This window comes from Danio rerio, chromosome 25, assembly GCF_052040795.2.
Source record: "Danio rerio strain M-AB ecotype USA chromosome 25, GRCz13ab, whole genome shotgun sequence".
In the NCBI taxonomy this organism is placed as follows: Eukaryota; Metazoa; Chordata; class Actinopteri; order Cypriniformes; family Danionidae; genus Danio; species Danio rerio.
This window is the reverse complement of record NC_141045.1, coordinates 32672881-32692795: the sequence shown is the minus strand read 5'-3', so window position 1 is coordinate 32692795 and position 19915 is coordinate 32672881. Positions and strand designations below refer to the sequence as shown.

The 19915-nt window shown below is 36.3% G+C and overlaps 2 protein-coding genes across 4 annotated transcripts in view; both read right to left on the bottom strand.

Moving 5' to 3' along the window:
- Positions 1-321: 321 nt before the first annotated feature.
- si:ch1073-281m9.1 lies at positions 322-1570 on the bottom strand. Its single transcript, NM_001386663.1, is given in 1 exon segment — positions 322-1570. A coding segment is annotated over 1 exon segment (369 nt). The 5' UTR covers positions 1412-1570; the 3' UTR covers positions 322-1042.
- alkbh3 (alkB homolog 3, alpha-ketoglutarate dependent dioxygenase) overlaps positions 322-19915 on the bottom strand; it is a 63696-nt gene continuing 44102 nt past the window's right edge. For all 3 annotated transcript variants that reach the window (XR_015525865.1, XM_087311207.1, XM_087311206.1), the window contains one exon: positions 322-1752. The gene's annotated coding sequence lies outside the window, so the exon portion shown is untranslated. The remainder of the gene's footprint in view (positions 1753-19915) is intronic.

Genomic DNA, 19915 nt, shown 5'->3' with positions numbered 1-19915 from the left:
ATCGAGGAAACATTGACTGTCATCGTTTCTTTGCCTACTTTTAAAATTGGGATTAAGTGGGAAGTAGTACACCACCTTTTTTTTAGGACTACACCACTGATAACAAGCATTAAATCACATTCATATTCATGTCATATTATGATTATAAAAGTTTCATAATAAAAGTTTACAAACACATCTTTGATGTAAAGTGTTACCCAATGTTCTGTCATTACTCTTTTCAAATTTGGGCATTTTTGCCACACTTTCAGCACAATTACATATTTCCATAACAGCATCTACACTCAATAATGTCTAAAGAAAGACAAACAAGACAATCAATCCAATGTTATAAACTTTATTTTAATAACTACAAAAGAAAGTATGAAACATTAACAAAGATATTAAAGTCAAATCGAAGTATAAAGCCTTATTTTCGGACATACAGTGATAGTGACTTTACAAGTCCACAGTGTCAACAGAGCAATCCTCTAAAATCACTATGTTATAACAAAATAAATATAAGATACATTTGTAAAAGCACAATAATTTGCTCCTCATCACTGAGTTCAATAGTAAATTCAGCAGTCTGGCAGATTTGGACATCAGGGTTTAAAACCTTGTCTGTAAAAACACACTGCTATGCATCAGAGCTCGTGAGCTCAGCACTGAATTACAATAAAATATGACATTATACATATTATACATTCTGCCCAGCAGTGGAAAACCTATTCGTCTGTGCAATCATAAGCAGGCACAAGAGATATTGAAATGGAATCGGACCCAGTACGTCCTCATTTTCTTGTCAAGTTTGTTATAAATGAGACCTCGAGTCTCATACGATACTGAAAAACAAAAGGAATTTGCGCAAGCATTTAAGTAAGCAGTTTCTGAAATCCTCCAGCATGCTACAACTCTCCTCTTGCAAAAGAAGAGCACAAGTGTTACTCTGCCCATGTAGAATAGGCAACTACAACAGGTTAATGAATGTGAATGAGGAATTTAACAGGAAGATATGTGCGAAATACATTGAATTACAGTCCCGTCCTCCTCCTTTTGGCTCTCAGGGTGTTGAATCTGAGTCACTGGAGTCCAGACTGGCTTGTGCAGAAGTAGTGCGGCAGCTCTGTGTAGATCCTGCATGCTGTAAGGTCTGTGTGCTTCTCCTCAGACTCTCCAGCGACTGAAGGAAGGACCGTCTCGCTCTTTCTTCCTCCAGAGGCGAAGCTCCTTCCTCCTCCACTTCTGCTATCTCTGCAAAAGTGACCGGCTGGGTTTTGAAGCGGGCATCTCTAGGCCGCCTTGGACGGTTTCGACCCCGAGCGAGGCACTTGGGGACGGGGAGCTGCTGAGGAAACTCCTCCATGGCCGATGCCAAGATGTGTGCTGGTAGAACAGCGAAACCCACTGTCTCCATTGGGCGTGCAGCCATCTGTCTGGATGCCAAGACTTGGGTGGTTGGATTCTGAGAGGTTTTGCTATTCTCCAGATCAACCTTGTTCTTCTTGACAGACTCTATCGAGCTCTAGAAGCAGTGTTTCTTGGTTCCTTCTGTCTTGTATTTCTGTGCGTTCAGAGCGTGCAAGTGACAGGGATGAACCAGCTTGGGCTTTTATACCGTTTCAGCCTCCCCACTCGGCTCTGGCTCCGCCCACCCACTGTGAACAGTCACGGTTCCGGCTGTCATTCCAGTCCCCCCGAATCAGATCCTTGAAATAAATGCCAGCCGGAGAGAGCGAGGGAGGGGAAGGAGAGAAGAAAATACGTGCAGCTCTAACAGAGAGAAGCAAACGCATGGATAGGAACAGAAAAAAGGGGAGTGAGAGGTCATGGGCAGAGAAGAGATAAACATAAGATAGTTTAGAAGGCAACATGTTAAGATCACATCAAAGTGATTAATACTTGTTTATTTTAGGACTGCTTTTGAATAAATAGATTGTGAACTTTGTGCTAATTAAAATAATAATGTAGATGATGATATATATGTAGAATAAAATATATAAAAATTAAGTGAAGGTAGATTATACTCGTAATTAACAAGAGTTTTTCATTCATTCATTTTTCTTCAGGTTAGTCCCTTATTCATCAGGGGTCCCCACAGTGGAATGAACTACCAACTATCCCGAATGATGGCCTTTCAGCTGCAACCCAGTACTGGGAAACTAACAAGATGTTTTAATTTAATTAAATAATGAAACATGTGTCTATTAAATATTCTCGTTTTTCTTCTAACCCCCTGTAGCCTAAGAATTTGGAAACTATTTAGAAAACATTTCGCTTTTCAGGCAATGTCGTGTTTGTCTCCTATATATAAAAATCCTTCTTTTTTGCCTTCTACATCAGATGGATGTAACAGTATTGTAAATACCGTCATACCGCAATAGTAATTTTTTTCAATATTACCATAGGCGGATGACTCAATAAAACTATATTTCTGAGAAAAGTTTGCTCAGGCGAATGAAGCAAATGGGAGGTAGCGGGAAATACAATTCCCATCAGCCTAGGTGTGGCCATCATCCTTTGCGGTCTGTTGTCACTACAGATCCAGTAATGCGGAAATGGAGGGTGCTGCTAGTAGCGGGGAAGAAAAAGAGCTGGAAATGATCGAACCTAAAGCGAGTTTTAAATCGGATGTGTGGAAGCATTTCGGTTTCTTTCTAAAAAGATACGAGAAAGGAGAAAAGGTGACAGACAAAGAATAAAACGATATGCAGGCACTGCCAGACTGTGGTGAAATATAAGTCGGGGAATTCGACTAAAAGCAGTCATGGGGACTGCAGAACACAGCACACTTGTTAGATTGATGCAGACATTGACTTGTACCGCAATGAGACCTCTATCTCACTCATGACTTGTCCTCTCAAGTGGTGGAAAGACAATGCACAACGTTACCCACTGCTGTCAACCTTGGCTAAATCATATCTCTCTGTCCCAGAAACCTCAGTCCCAAATGAGAGGGTTTTTTTCTGTTGCAGGGGACATGCCCAGAGATCCCAGCTTTTACCAGATTATAGTTATATGATAATTTTCCTTAAAAAACCCATCTCTATCTAAGTGAGTGATTAAATGTTGAATGTGATGAGTTTTCAACAATACGAAATTGAAACTTTATTTGTTTTATATGGTTTAATAGTTTTTTGTTATTAAAATTGAAAAATTGAAGTTCCTGTTTCGAAACTTACAGATAGATGGCTAATTTGTATGTCATTGATATGTTCAGTGCTAAGGTAAATAAACACTTTTGCCACTTTTTTCGAGTGTTTTTATTAGTTTTGTTTTTTTCTGTAAATTATTCAGTAAATACCGTACCGTGCCATTCATCCCGAGGTATTATCGTACCGTGAAATTCTGATACCGTTACATCCCTAGTAAATATTAATGATCTCTTTCACGAGAACACTTTTGTAACCTTATCTTTTAGAAAAATTCAGGCTACTAAAAACTCACTTCTTTAGGTATTTGCAGACTCGTGAATTTATTAGAAATACATTTTCTCACTTCCCCCATACACCTCTTAAACAGCAGATTGATCAGATCTTGGAAATAAAAATCTCCAAGGGTGCTATTTCCAACATACATAAAACAATTTTCTCATTCAATATATTGTCAGATTCTTCATCCTCGTCTAAAATAAAGCTAGACTGGCAATCAGATGTCAACCATGCTTTTTCAGACGATGAATGGTCATAAGTTCTTCGTCGTGTACATACTACTTCTATCTGTGCTCGCCATTCACTGATACAGTTTAAACTATTACACAGAATTTATAAGACAAAAGTTAAACTATTAAATTGATCCCATGCTAACAAGCTCTAGCGACTCTCTACCATACCCTTTGGCTTTGTCCAGAGTTCATTTCTTTTTGGACATCAATCTTTAAATCAATATCTGATATTTTTCTTCTAAAAATTGAACCATGTCCTTTAGTGGCACTGTTTGGACTCAATCCTACAATTGTACTGTTATCATCTTTGCAGTCAAATGGATTAGCCTTTTGCTTAATAATTGCTAAAAGAATTATCCTATTAAACCGGAAAACCTCCACCAAACTACTTTCATTGGATGTATGACCCGTTACAGTTCATTCAAATAGAAAAAATTAGATATACAATTAATGGCAAAACGGGAGATTTTTATACAGCTTGGCAACCTTTTCTGTTGTATAAAAAAAAAAAACCTTTGTATATCCCATATTGCATGTAACCCTGTCTGTATCTGTCTTTTTTTCTTCTTTTTCCCCCTCTTGCTTTTGAATGATACAAACTTATCTAAGAGTGTATTAAGAAAAAAAATTGTGTGATATTTTACATTTAACGCTAATGGCCTACTTAGGTGTCATTTGTTAATTTGTTATTATTATTATTATTATTATTATTATTATTATTATTATTATGTATGATCTACAGACCATGGCAACCAAAAGTTATGGAATCCAAGTTGTTTAGACCAACCGTTTTTGTTTAACTTGCGATCAAATTTAACGTAGAACTTGCGAAAATGGACTTGAGGCGATATCTCTGTAACACATTCACCGATTCACACCAAACTTGGTGTGTGTTATGACAACTAGGGTCTGAGGTTATATGCGGAGTTTTGGCGCATGGCGCACTGCGCACCGCCCCCTGTCCGGAGATACAAAAAACTTGGTTTTTGGTTTATAACGTCTCAAACTTTCGTCCGAAACGAATAAAAAACTGGTCTCATTACATCCGGCAGAGCATGTCGAGCCGAATGATGTCTGATTTTCGCAGGTCAGCCATTTTAGGCATCGCCCATTTAGATTTTTGGCCAAAAATGCAATATTTTACCAACATATTCACATATCATTACAAAAAATGGTATGCATCTTCAACCCCATGCCCTGAAAGTACTCAAAAACTTCTGGAGCAGCGCCACCTTTTGGCCAAAAGTGCTTGGCCCCTTAATTGCTGCTTGCAGCTATATTTATTATTATTATTATTATTATTATGTTTTTTTTTCTTTTTGGTTTGTTTGTTCCTTTTTTGTTGTTGTTGTTTACTTTATTTCAATCTCAATATGGTTCAGGGAGTTAGGAATGTGTTTAATTACCCCTCAGTATTTTATTTACACAGTGAAAGTAATGTGTTGTGGTTTTTCTTTCCCTCACTTGTAATACCTCTCTGATTGAGAATTGTCAATAAAAAAAAGTTAAACTAAAAAAAATAATGAAATATGTTTTATTGTTAATGTAACAGAGATGTTTTGAACTTTGTGCTAATTAAAATGAACCACATTTGTACTGATAAATGCTGGCCATTTTATTTGGTAAACAATGTCAATGTCAATTTTATTTGTAGCACTATTTAACACAACCAGAGATTGACCAAAGTGCTGCACATTACAAATCAAAACAGAGAAACAACATATACAATTATAAAATTATAGCTAAAACACACAATTAAAAAAAGGTCCTGCTATAAACTGAAGGTATGTTAGACTTTTAATTAAAAAGACTTTTTCAATCATTTATTCATTTTCCTTCAGGTTAGTCCCTCATTCATCAGGGGTCGCCACAGCGAAATGAACGACCAACTATTCTAGCATAAGTTTTAAACAGCACATGCCCTTCAAGCTGCAACCCAGTACTGGGAAACTAAAAAACTTTTTAATTTCATTAAATATTGAAACATGTTTTATTGTTAATATGTTAAGATCACAATAAAATTATATATATTTTTAGTAACACTTTACAATAAGGTTCTTTAGTTAATGGATTTACTAACATGAACTAATTATGAAAAACACATGTACAGCATTTATTAATCATAATTGAACATTTACTAATGCATTATTAACATTCAAGTCCATGCTTGTTAATATTAATTAATGCACTGTGAGTTAACATGAACTAACAATGAACTACTGTGTTTTCATTAACTAACGCTAACTAACATGAACAAATACAGTAGTAAATGTATTGTTCGTTGTTTGTTCATATTAGTAAATGCATTAATTAACATTAACTAATAAAACCTTTTTTTTTCTTTATTTTAGGACTGTTTTTGAAAGATTTTTTGAACTTTGTGCTAATTAATATGACTCACATTTGTATTGAATAAATGCTGGCCATTTTATTTGTGAATATATAAATGTAGATGTTAATATGATGTAAAATATATGTAGAATAAAATACAAGCCAGTACCAAAGTACTGTCGTGAACTGAAGGTGTTTTAAACTTTTAATTTACATGACTATTTTTTTTTATTTAAATAATGAAACATGTTTTATTGTTAATGGAATATGTTAAGATCACATAAAAATTAAAAAAAAACTTTCTTTATTTTATGACAGATAAATCCATTAAGATGTTTTGAACTAGCTATTTTTATTGAATAAAATAGACATTCTGTTTAGAATTCCCATTATTAACAATTACAATAATATAGTAAAAATATATGTAGACTACAAATATATAAAAATATGGCAGTACCAAAGTACTGCCATGAAATGAACATATTCACCAAAAATGCCCAAACTAGAGCCTGTGGGCCAAAGTTGGCCCATGGTAACTTTTTTTTTAGCCTACCATCCCATCTGACAAGAGAGGGAGAATGATGAGCATGGTTTAGAGACAGCAACTTATAATTAAATGTAATTTTTGTTGGTTTGTTTTATTGCTTAGCCTCAAAAAGGTAAGGGAAATAAAGGTTTCAATTGAATGAATTTAATTATACAATTTAAAGTAATACTTTCTATGTATTTATAAATATTTTGATATAAATTAGCTATAAAGCAACTTTATTGTAATATAGTTTAGTATATTTACTTTCAGCCCATGGGTCTTAATGATAATTGGTTTTAACTCAACATATGAAAACGTTTGGGCACCCCTGTAATAGACTACAATTTGTAAGATTTTTAAATTTGTTTAAATAATTACATTACTGTACGTTTCATTGTTAATCAAATATAAATATCACATAAAATAGATTTGAGCATTTATTTATTAACGTTTATAGAATCACTTTTTTAAGACGTTTGGAACTTGAACATTATGCTAGTTAAAATGAACCACATTTTCTCAGTTGCAATTGCTGTTATTCACAATATGCTAAACATATATGCAGAACAAAAATACTATATATAAAAATAAGCCAAAATACGTGAACTTAAGCTATATTTTACATACTATATAAGGTATATTAGAATTTTACAGTCATGCAATTTTGTAATTACAAAAAAAATACTGCAAATGTGCTTAATAATTGTACCAAAACCAATGTAAAATGTCTACTTTAATGTGACCTAGACTTTAGAGATTAAAAAATTAAAACAAAGAAGAAACATACAATATAGAATTAATAATAAAATTAATTCATATGAAATATAAAGGTATATATATATATATATATATATATATAGAGAGAGAGAGAGAGAGAGAGAGATGACTATGAACTTTTTTTTCTTTTCTTTTCTTTTTCTTTTTTTCTTTTGATATGTATATGACAAGTATCTAACTTCATGGTGCCATGACCATGATCTCACCACAGTAATGAGTTATGCTTTCATCAGCATCTCACTTTCCTCATACCCTCTCACACTCTTCCAGTGCCATTCAGGTTCATCATTTACCCTATATAAATCTCCATGTCAGACATGTCTGGTGAGACATTTTGGTCATACAGCTACTGTAAGACTCAGGAGAGACAACAAGATTTATAAATGGAAGTGAACCATAAAAGCAGTTTAATACAGTGTAAAGAAATAAGCCCTCCTCCCTGCTGCGCACCATTATTCTTCGTTGTGGTTTATTTTAATAACCTTACTGGCATTCCTTCAAGCAGCTATGGGTATTTTGAGCAGGAGTGTTTTCCAGGAAGGCCAACATAGGGTAAAATCACATTCTGGGGGATCTTCCCCGAATTAAATGGCTTTTATGTGGTCCTCCTTGGTTGAAATTGTGTTTTGTTTCCTCTCTACTGAACCCATAGATTCAAGCTGCTTTGGATTTAGTACAAAACAGTGTTCCACCATGGTGTTGAGGGATCTTCCTCAATTGATATCGCACTCTGGTGCCTCTATATTTTTCTCTGATCCCCCTTTAAAGGGCCATGACACCCCCCACTTTCGGTTAAAGTCTACTTCAGAATTTTTTCAAAAGATGCATGATTGATGGGCGTGGAGCTCTGCGAGCATCGGGCAGGAGTGGGCGTGGCCAGCAGGGGAGAAGGGGAGGGAACGACTGTTGTTGACAGCTAGCTCACAAAATGAGACACAAACCGTAAGGAGACGGATGAGTTTACAGTTTACAAAGTTAAAATGCAAAGAAATAAACAGTAATTTAATGCCCTGCTACATTTGTTATTCGTAATTTCATATACACATAACCACAATTTATATCATTATAAAGATAATCATGTTCATGTCAACACTATAAATGAGGATTCTCTCTCGATCCCCGGGTCTAAATTATAGATCTGAATGCAGACTCAGTGCAGCAGGTCTCCTGACCTGCCTATTTGAATCATTAGCCCTGCTGGTAATCTGGAGGATTTAGGCAAACACAGCAGCACGGCGTGTGTCTAAATGTGAACGAACTCCTGATAAAAGTTAACGTCCGCCATTCTCCAATTCTCGTGCTGCTCTCCTGAAAAATGCTTGCAGCACACACACACAGCTTTGCTGTAAGATGGGCCCTGACAAGATCGCGGGGCAAAAACATGCAACAAACCCCGTGGATCATGGAAACAAACACATACGAGCTTTCATGAACGGCTACAGCGTGCCGTGGGTCCGTGTCTCACAGCTTGCTTGAAACTGGCAGGTCTGCCTTGCCTTCGGAATGCACGTGCTCTCATTAATAATTAAGCAGCCGGCTCTTCTCATAGGATAAGAAAACTCCGCTATGAATAATAATGAGAAACCGACGCGTCATCATTGCACTTGCAGTACTGCGCTACGTCGCAGATTTTGATCCCGCCCCAAAAATCATCTTAAACCCGGAAGCTGAAATTAGCTGACAAAAGCTCAAAATTATCCAGTTTTCCCCACAATTAAAGCTGACAGGTGCTACCATTGTCTTAACTGATGCTCAACACACACATCTGTTAATATAAAAAAAAAGTTCTCCAGGGTGTCCTGAACCTTTAAAAAAAATAAATAAATAAAACCATCATAAGGAACACTTTAAATAAAGTGCTTTATTGTCTGCAATGAAATACAAGTCAAAGTTAAGTTAGAAAACACTTCTTTTTTTTCTTCATACTGCCCTCTGGGTGCTCTGGCTTCCCCCAGTCTAAAGACACGTGGTATCGGTGAATTGAATAAACTAATTTGGCCGCAGTGTATGAGTGAGTGTCTGAATGGGCTTTTACAAGTACTGGGTTGCGGCTGGAAGTGCATCGCTTGTGTAAAACATATGCCGGAATAGTTGTCGGTTCATTCTGCTGTGGTGACTTGTGAAATAGACTAAGCCAAAGGAAAATGAATGAATGAATGGAGGTGTTAAACCCCTATACATTCCTGTGTTGCGTGACTTTCTCTCTACCTCTCTCCCGCTCCACCCACAGTGCTTTTGTTTTCTCATCATATATTAGAGTAGGTTAGGTAGTGGGTAATAGATGCGAAGATTTCTTTTCAATAACTGCTGTATTTTTATTTTGGATAGTTAGGGTAGATGTTGGGCCAATAGATTGTTTTGCTTTATTTATTTCTATTGTTTGGACGCCGCCCGCGTCTCATCTATCCATCTCTCCCATCTATCTGGTCAAAGGTCTTGTGCCCCATTTGTCATCTGCACATTTCAATGTATCTTTGTAAATATTTAATGTACTTTCTATACACATATTTTTGCGTTTATTATTATCACTATCTCTGTAAATAAACTCACTCTATTGCATTTAGTTAGTCTTGTTATTTTGTCCCTCACTTGTTGATATTGTGTGTTTGCTTATGCGTTTCACCCAAAATTAATGTTACTCCCCTTCCCCTTGACTTACCATCTTTAAAATCGTAATCGGAGGACGTAAATCAGTTGTTTCCACTCCTATGAAGTACTGAACTGTGTGTGTGTGTACCAAGACCAATAAGGCATACAGTACGTGGCCTTTGGAGGCAGTGCATAATACTAGGGGCTGGACATTATGACATAATCCACCATGACAGCTACCGTTTTGTCATTGAACCGGAGGATGACCCTTTAAAAGCAAAACAGGAAACCTCAATGGTGCCACCTCACACTCCTACACGTCCCATATTTCAAACGTCAAGGGGTTCCCGTAAAATCTAGTTACATCTATTTATGGCCGGAGAAGCCAGCTCTCAGGCACTTGCAGACATACGCGTTCATCCACCAACGCTGGTAATATCAGTCAGGTGACATCATGTGATGATGTTAAGGACAACTACACAAACCACATGTTGCAGGACCACGTTGTAAATTTGATTAATAGCTTGTTTCTGGACTAAGCAATAGAAGACAGAAGAGATATACCTGATAATAATTGATATACTAAATAATAAACTCGTTAAGATCTGTTTATATGATTAAGTCACATTAATAACAGCGGAAAATGTAAACACTTTCATTTAGAGACCAATTATCACTATTAACTAGCTTATTCGCAGAATATTACTTGAAGATTGACTGCTAATTAGTACAAATAGTCAGGGTCAGTCAGAATCTGCAGACCTTTTTTGCTATTTGCTATTGTTGTTTCGTGGGAAATTAATTAAGAGCACATTAAGTAAAAAAAAATATTACAAATTATTAAAAATATGTTAATTTTTATTTAAGATTTACAAGGCCAATCCTATTAGAACCATGTGTGTTTCTCATATGAATAAAAAAAAAAAGTAGTGATTCCAAATTTATGCTGTCTTGTATTTTCTTGAACACACAATTTTTTATGTTTTGTCTGGCCAACTTTATTTCATTTGTGGGTCCCACTTTATATTAAGTGTCCCTAACTACTATGTACTTACATCAAAAAAATAAATACAATGTACTTACTGTGTTCATAATGTATTTGAGAACACTTGTGGTGCTTTTGAGTTGGAATAGAGGTTGGGTTTTGGGCAGGTTTGGTGGTTTAAGGGTGGGTTAAGGTGTAAGGGATGGTCAACAGTGTATTTACAAATGTAATTACAAAAGTTCATTACAGATGTAATTACATACATGTGTTTAATCAAGCGTAAGTATACAGTAAATACATGTATTTACACAAATAAGTACATTGTAACAAACTATTAATTCCTATGTAACTACATATTAGTTAAGGCCCCTTAATATAAAGTGGGACCCTTTGGCTAACCTTTATCAAGTACCACAATAGTTACATCCACAAATGGCAATTATATAGGCACTTTGCTAAAAGGAAGCCCTATGTTAACAGTGTCCAGAAGCGGTGTAGATTACGCATAATTTTGTAACAAGATTTTGTGAATTCGCAGGGAATTAATTGAGAGCACAGTAAGTAAAAACATAAGACACAAGGTAAAAAAAAACACTTTTATTATTATTTTTAATTAATTAAACTTTTATTTGTTAACTTTTATCGAAAGCCGCGCGAATGGTGCGAGCGATTGTTTACAAGTGTGGAGTCCCGTGAAGGAGCTCCGGATGGAAAGTTTTGTTCTGTGTTTACCTCATGGTTAAAGTTGTTGCACGTCCGCGGGTTCCTGCCTCAAAATGAGCGAGTTTGAGCCACTTGTACATCCTGGAAGTGTTCAGAATAGCAAAACAGAAGCGAAGAAACTCGACACAGAGGAACATTTACACCTCATTGCCCACTAGCGTTTCGGAAGTGTTAATGCAGACCAACGGAGACAGCGCGCAGAAGTATAAATGCACAGCTGCGCGCGTTGCCTGCACCGTGAGTTGCGCCGGTCACTTGACGCAGAAGTATAAACCAGGCTTTAGTACCACTTGCGTTTCTTATATAATATAAAAATATATAGATACATAAAAAGAAAGTAGTGATTTCCAAATTTACTTTGTATTTCATCACAGACAATGCGAACACAAAACTTTTCATGTTTTGTTTTGTCAACTTCCTTTAATTTGTAAAAATACATCCTTTCCTGTCATTTAGACCCACCGATCCGTCAGGCAGCACTGCATCAAGAATCGTCATTCATCTATAAGCTATATCACCACTTGGGCTCAGGACTACTTTGGAAAATCTTTATCAAGTACCACAATAGTAACATCCATAAGTGGCAGTTAAAAACTGTACTGTGCCAAAAGGAAGCCCTATGTTAACAGTGTCCAGAAGCGGTGTAGATTGCGCATAATTTTGTAACAAGATTTTGTGGATTCGCAGGGAATGAATTGAGAGCACAGTAAGTAAAAACATAAGACATAAAATAAAAATAAAAAACACTTTTATTATTATTTTTAATTAGTTAAACTTTTGTTTGTTAACTTTTATTTAAGGTTTACAATACCAATGCTATTAGAACAACTTGTGTTTCTCATATAATACAAAAATATACATATATATATATAAAAAGAAAGTAGTGATTTCCAAATTTACTTTGTATTTTATCACAGACAATATGAACACGAAACTTTTCATGTTTTGTTTTGTCAACTTCCTTTAATTTGTAAAAATACATCCTTTCCTGTCATTTAGACCCACCGATCCGTCAGGCAGCACTGCATCAAGAATCGTCATTCATCTATAAGCTATATCACCACTTGGGCTCAGGACTACTTTGGAAAATCTTTATCAAGTACCATGATAGTTACATCCCCAAGTGGCAGTTAAAACTGTACTGTGCCAAAAGGAACCCCTATGTTAACAGTGTCCAGAAGCGGCATAAATTTCGCATAATTTTGTAACAAGATTTTGTGGATTAGCAGGAAATGAATTGAGAGCACAGTAAGTAAAAACATAAGACATAATATATATAAAAAAAACTTATTTTTTTATTAATTAAACTTTTATTTGTTAACTTTTATTTAGGGTTTACAATACCAAACTTATTAGTACCACTTGCGTTTCTCATATAATATAAAAATATATAGATACATAAAAAGAAAGTAGTGATTTCCAAATTTACTTTGTATTTCATCACAGACAATGCGAACACAAAACTTTTCATGTTTTGTTTTGTCAGCTTCCTTTCATTTGTAAAAATACATCCTTTCCTGTCATTTAGACCCGCCGATCCGTCAGGCGGCACTGCATCAAGAATCATCATTCATCTATAAGCTATATCCCCACATGGGCTCAGGACTACTTTGGCAAATCTTTATCAAGTACCACAATAGTAACATCCACAAGTGGCAGTTAAAACTGTAATGTGCCAAAAGGAAGCCCTATGTTAACAGTGTCCAGAAGCGCCGTAGACTGTGTATAATTTTGTAGCAAAATTTTGCTGGCGATGAATTGAGAGCATAATAAGTAAAAACATACTTAAATTGCAGATTCCCTGTGGGCCTATTTATTGTGATTCAGATTCCTTAATCCTACCCCAAACCTAAACTTATCAACACCTTACTAAGTGTTATTAAGCAGCAAATTGAACGCTTATTTGAGGCAATTATAGTTAATGGTTATTTAACATAAGGGTCGTTGGTGCCCAAACTAAAGTGTGACCATAGTCATAGACATACATTGGTCTCCATCTACGTGAAAACAATGATATGTAGTCAAAAAGATGAGTTATATTTTAGCCATAACTCCTTTGTACCTGCTTGATCAGCAACAGCTGCTGGTATTTCAAATTCTTTAAATAAATACAGCACCCGACAGCTGGGTAATCCTGAACTTAACAGTGGATAGTTCATCTTGCAGCTCAGACATCCAGTCAATGTCAAAAGCAAAAGATTTGCGATTAAATATAATCGTACAACTATGTTCAGTTTTTCCACAATTGTTGGTGGATTTATAAGCATGAACCCTCAGTGAAACTCAGCATGAACATTAACACACAAGTTGCTAAGACTCTTATTTTAGTATGTTGATGTACCTCCAATTGAAACAAAATATTGAGAAGGGGGCTGGTCTTTTTGTTTACCTAAAACTAAAGGCCTCAGTAGACTTCAAATGAAATGGAAGAATAAACTGTTTTGTTTGAGAGCAAAGAGAAATTCTAAAAAAATGACATTCAGACGTTGATGTTAATGTTGTTGTCCTGTTTGTCAGTAGATTTGGCTCTCTTGATGATACATGGACGATAAACAAATTAGCCTTCGCATTAAGAAGCATGTGTGTTAACACAATGAAATTAGCTGAAAACACCACCAGAGCCCCCCGACTTGGCCTAGAATACTTTATGGGGCCAAAAAGGGATATATTTATAGCACAACACAGACACATTCCCATGAAGGCCACTTGCACAACATGACATCCAAAATTAGCAGAGGCAACATACTGACTTCTCCATTACGGACCAAAACATTCCCGTAACGGATAGCATGTAAACATTGCTTCTGGTAGCCCAACAGGTTATTTATTTTACAATCAGCTCAAATGTGTCACAATGTGTGTAAGAATATTAAAAGCGTCTATTAATTTAATGTTGTGAATTTGTATTTTTGTTTTATTACTAGGGATGTAACGGTATCAGAAATTTACGGTACGATAATACCTCTGGATGAATGGCACGGTACGGTATTTATTGAATAATTTACAGAAAAAACAAAACTAATGAAAAGACTCGAATAAAGTGCTAAAAGTGTTTATTTACCTTAGCACTGAACATATCAATGACATACAAATTAGCCATCTATCTGTAGAAACAGGAACTTCAATTTTTCAATTTTAATAACAAAAAATTATTAAACCATATTTCAAGAGTTCACACTTAGCTGATGATTTACAAAAGCTTGTTTGGCATGCTGTCCCGGGAGAGAGCCCCGAGCTCAAGGGCTCCTCGAGCCCGGGGCTTCCTCCCGTTGGCAGAGCAAGAGGGGAGCCTGAGCTCGGTGGATCTCAGAACTCCCCTGCCGCTGTAGCTAAGGGAACGCAAGGGATTAGACAAGCTTGATTGTTATGCATGTTGAATGTCTTTGGATGGTAGGAGGAAACCGGAGAACCCGGGGAAAACCCACGCGGACACGGAGAGGACATACAAACTCCTCACAGAAACACCCACCGGTCCTGTGGAACTAGGGCCGGCAGTGTTCTTGCTGTGTGGCTCACAGTGCTAACCACGGGGCCGCCGTGCCGCCCAATCACAGGTACAGGAGGAGAATAGGGGAGGAGGGGGGTTTCTTCCAAACGAAGATAAAGTGAACTAAAAACTGTGGCTATTTATAGTAGCTTAGGGCTCATATGATTGGAAGATAGTGATTAGCAAATGCGAGACTGGCCGTGATAAATCATAAGCACGTGATCCTCTCGAAATTAGTTTATGAATAAACTTCACAAATAAATAAAGTTTCAATTTAGTATTGTTGAAAACTCATCACATTCAACATTTAATCACTCACTCACTTAGATAGAGATGTTTTTTTTTTTAAGAAAAATTATCATATAAATATAATCTGGTAAAAGCTGGGATCTCTGGGCATGTCCCCTGCAACAGAAAAAAACCCTCTCATTTGGGACTGGGGTTTCTGGGAAAGAGAGATATGATTTAGCCAGGGTTGACAGCAGTGGGTAACGTTGTGCATTGTCTTTCCACCTCTTGAGAGGACAAGCCATGAGTGAGATAGAGGTCTCATTGCGGTACAAGTCAATGTCTGCATCAATCTAACAAGTGTGCTGTGTTCTGCAGTCCCCATGACTGCTTTTAGTCGTATTCCCCGACTTATATTTCACCACAGTCTAGCAGTGCCTGCATACTGTTTTTTTTCTTTGTCTGTCACCTTTTCTCCTTTCTCGTATCTTTTTAGAAAGAAACCGAAATGCTTCCACACATCCGATTTAAAACCCGCTTTAGGTTCGATCGTTTCCAGCTCTTTTTCTTCCCCGCTACTTGCAACACACTCCATTTCCGCATTACTGGATCTGTAGTGACAACAGACCGCAAAGGATGATGGCCACGCCTAGGCTGATGGGAATTGTAGTTCCCGCTACCTCCCGTTTGCTTTATTCACCTAAGCAAACTTTTCTCAGAAATATAGTTTTATTGAGTCATGCGCCTACGGTAATATTGAAAAAAATTACTATTGCGGTATGACAGTATTTACAATACTGTTACATCCCTATTTATTACCCCTTTTTTATGCCGACCTCCTTCAAACTAATGTTTTAGCATAATACTGTAACATGATTTAAGATAATCGCTAGTATTATATTTAAACCAGTGGTTCCACCTTAAAAAAATTGTCTCTCCAAGTACCACCATTATAACTGGTATTGAAATATATAGTAGGCCTAATTAAGCAGCTAAAGCTCTGCACAGTTCACAAACGTGGCAGATTAATTCTTATGATAATGAATATTTATTATTGTCAGCCACTTTAAACATCAACACTGTACTGTGCTAACAGGTAAAGCAAAAAAGATCAATAAAACGCCAACGTTTAAGTTAAAATGTGTTTTTAAAAGTGAATAAAACATGGCACTGTTCTTAAGAAGTAAACAGAAAACTGCTGTACTTAAATGTAAAGTATTATCATACAGTAGCCTATTCATCAACACCTGCAAATAAATATAGGCTACACCGTATGTCATCATATTCTTATATAAACTCTTTTTGATACATTTTTAAATATATGTTGCATGTATATATGACTTATTTGTATTTCTTTGAAAACAGTAACTTGTATTTTAAATATATGACTTGGATTTACACATGTAAATTACAAATTAGATCTTCTTAATGAGCGTTAGTGTAGGCTATGTGTGTCAGAGAAGAAAGTGATTAAACTATGCCTGTCAACATTGGGATATAAAAATACGGGTTTTCCCCTTAACAACAGTTGTAAATATGGGGAGGAAAAAAAAATCAAACGATAGAATACATAACAAACATTAGAAAATTTAAAATAAAACAAAAGGTTTAGCCTATTTAAATCAGTTTACAAATCACATTGATGTTATCGCACGCATTTAAGAGTTAAAAGTGTGTTCATTTTTTTACTTTAATTATTCAGCGATTCCTCCACGTACCACAGGGGTCGGCAACCCAAAATGTTGAAAGAGCCATATTGGACCAAACAAAAAAACAAAAAAAAAAAAAATGTCTGGAGCCGCAAAAAATGTAAAGCCTTATATAAACCTTATAATGAAGCAAACACATGCTGTATGTATCTATATTAGCCTACTATAAGTTGACTACAAATACATAATGAGCCTTTATGATGAAATAGCCACTGAAATCAGGTGGTTGGTGTTTATTCCGTTGTCATTTAAACACTTCAGCACAGCCTCTGGTCTTTCAGTGGTATAATTTGATCATTTCTTCTAGCGGCCCATCAGAGTTCACATGCATAAAAGCGCGTTGAATATTGGTCACATCACAGCCAATTGAGAATGCTGGCACTGAATTAATGTACTTGGTTTGCTGATCGGTGATGTTACCTGCCATTTTAATAGCCCTTTCCTTCACTGTCTTAGTGGAGAGAGGTATATCTTTACTTTTTTGTATTATCTTGGTTTTGTTTATGAAGTCTGCAAATAGGTGTTCTAATATGTTGATGAATGACTCCTTCATGTAGTCACCATCTGTGACAGTTTCCATGCTTTATTATCTCCCGGTTTGTTTACAACAGCCACCTGCCTGGCATCCCGCCCTGCTGATAGAAACGTGTCGCAGGTTATGACGCAAATCTTCGTTGACAGAAATGTTGAAATTAAATATTAATTCTACACACTTTTACAGCATTTGAAAAAATAAAAAATGTTTGTCCTTATTAACCATATTAAAACAAAAAATATATATTAACCTCCCCCATCTTTTTACATTTTCACACATTTTTGAAAAAGCTCCAGGGAGCCACAAGGGCAGCGCTAAAGAGCTGCGGGTTGCTGACCCCTGCACTAGAAGGAAGCCTGCGTACCACAGTTTGAGAACCACTGCTTTAGACCAGGGGTTCCCAAACTTTTCAGCCCGCGACCCCCAAAATAACAATGCCAGTGACTCGCGACCCCCAATATCCTCTGAGGTGGTTATAAATACAGAAACCTTGCATGCAATGAAGCAGACACACCAATTAAATTTGTGTCAGTGCTTTAAATGTGCCAGAAAGTATAACCTGATGTTATAAAATCAAAATGCATCTGACGCTATTGCTGCCTTTAAAATAATGTTATTACCCCAGGGGTCGCAATCCAATAGAACTAGTAACTATAAGCTACTATAGTAACTATATAGTAACTATAAACGACAATTTTTATTTTCAGTATAGTTATATATAAAATATGTTAATTCTTATGGGTTAATAAAAATAAATAGATTTTTGGAAATCACCAGGCGACCCCCCTTCATTGCTCCACGACCCCTCGGAGGGTCCCGACCCCCACTTTGAGAACCACTGCTTTAGACTATTGTGTGATGCTGGATCACACAATACACTTACTGACAAAACTTTTCTCACCTATGCAAGTTTTACACACAACAAATAACAACTTGACTTCTAGTTCATTTCACAGCTTTTATAAAAGGCAAAGGTCTCTGGATTGCGCTTATTTTACCGAGACAAAATATAGGACAGTAAGGTCTGACTTCGTTTAGACAAAGTTCTTGTCATTTAACAGAAATTATGCACAGTATAGAATATAAAGTCATGGTTCAGTGGAAACAGTACGGACTACATCCGTACATCTCTGCAAATAACTTATTAATAAAGTCATCTGAAATGGCAAATATAGCCATTCTTTGGATTCATCTTCAATGCCTCCTTCATCTTACCCCAGACATGCTCAATAATCATGTCTGGTACACTGCAAAAAATGACTGTCTTACTTAGATTTCTTGTCTTGTATCTAGTCCAAATATCTAAAAACTATTGAATCAAGAAGAATTTTCTAGACAAGCAAAACATATGGTCTTGTTTTCAGGAATAATATGTCAAAATTAAGTGAGTTTTTCCTTAAAACAAGCAAAATAACCTGCCAATGGGGTAAGCAAAATAATATTATGCCAAGAGGAAAAACAAGATTATTTTGCTTACCCCATTGGCAGATTATTTTGCTTGTTTTAAGGAAAAACTCACTTAATTTTGACATATTATTCCTGAAAAATAAAAAAAAATACATGAAATGAATGATATTCAACATCCCTACATCTATGCAGTGAGAAATAAGATACTTCAAATAAGATAACATCAAGGGCTAAAACTGTATTCCACCAAGCTAAATTCAGTTCATCTTCCTTTAAGTAATCGAAGGCATGCTTAATTAGCTGGGTTACATGCTGTATTCAGGGAGTACATTTTATCCTGATCTTGATATGTCATGGCCAGTGCAATGTACTTGGAAGGGATGTTGTTTTTCTTCAAGAGTTCTGCTGGGAAAAGGAGGAGTTTTCCCCTAAAACAGGCAAAGGCCTGAGTCATAGTATAGTTGGGAATGAGAAAACTAGGGACAGACTACAGGCCTCGACATTAACAGACAACACTGCAGTCTCTAATGGATTTGTGCCGATGCTGTGCATGCGGCTGTTAGCTGTATGTGTCTAGACTCGTGACGCAGATCTGTGATCGGGGAATCAGGAGGAGTGGAAACGTGTCTTCGTGAAGTTCAAGCAAAGGTTGGCCAGGGAGAACTAAAAGTTGAGGACTTTGTAATCATGTACACAGTTGTGTGGCTGCCGTCTGTGAAAACAACCAGTCTATGATCATAACAATCCAAACGCTCATTTAACCCTAATGAAAGGGAGAAATAATAAATAAAAACAGGTTTCCCAGAACAATTGATTTCAGAAATCACACTACGCCAATGGTTCTCAATCCCAGCTCTCATGACCCACCGCGCTCTGCATGTTCTGATTGACAGGATCGCATTGCTCCCTGCTCCGTTAGCATGAGAAATCTCTACTTTACTTCGTAACGCAGGCATGTGCACACATAGGGCT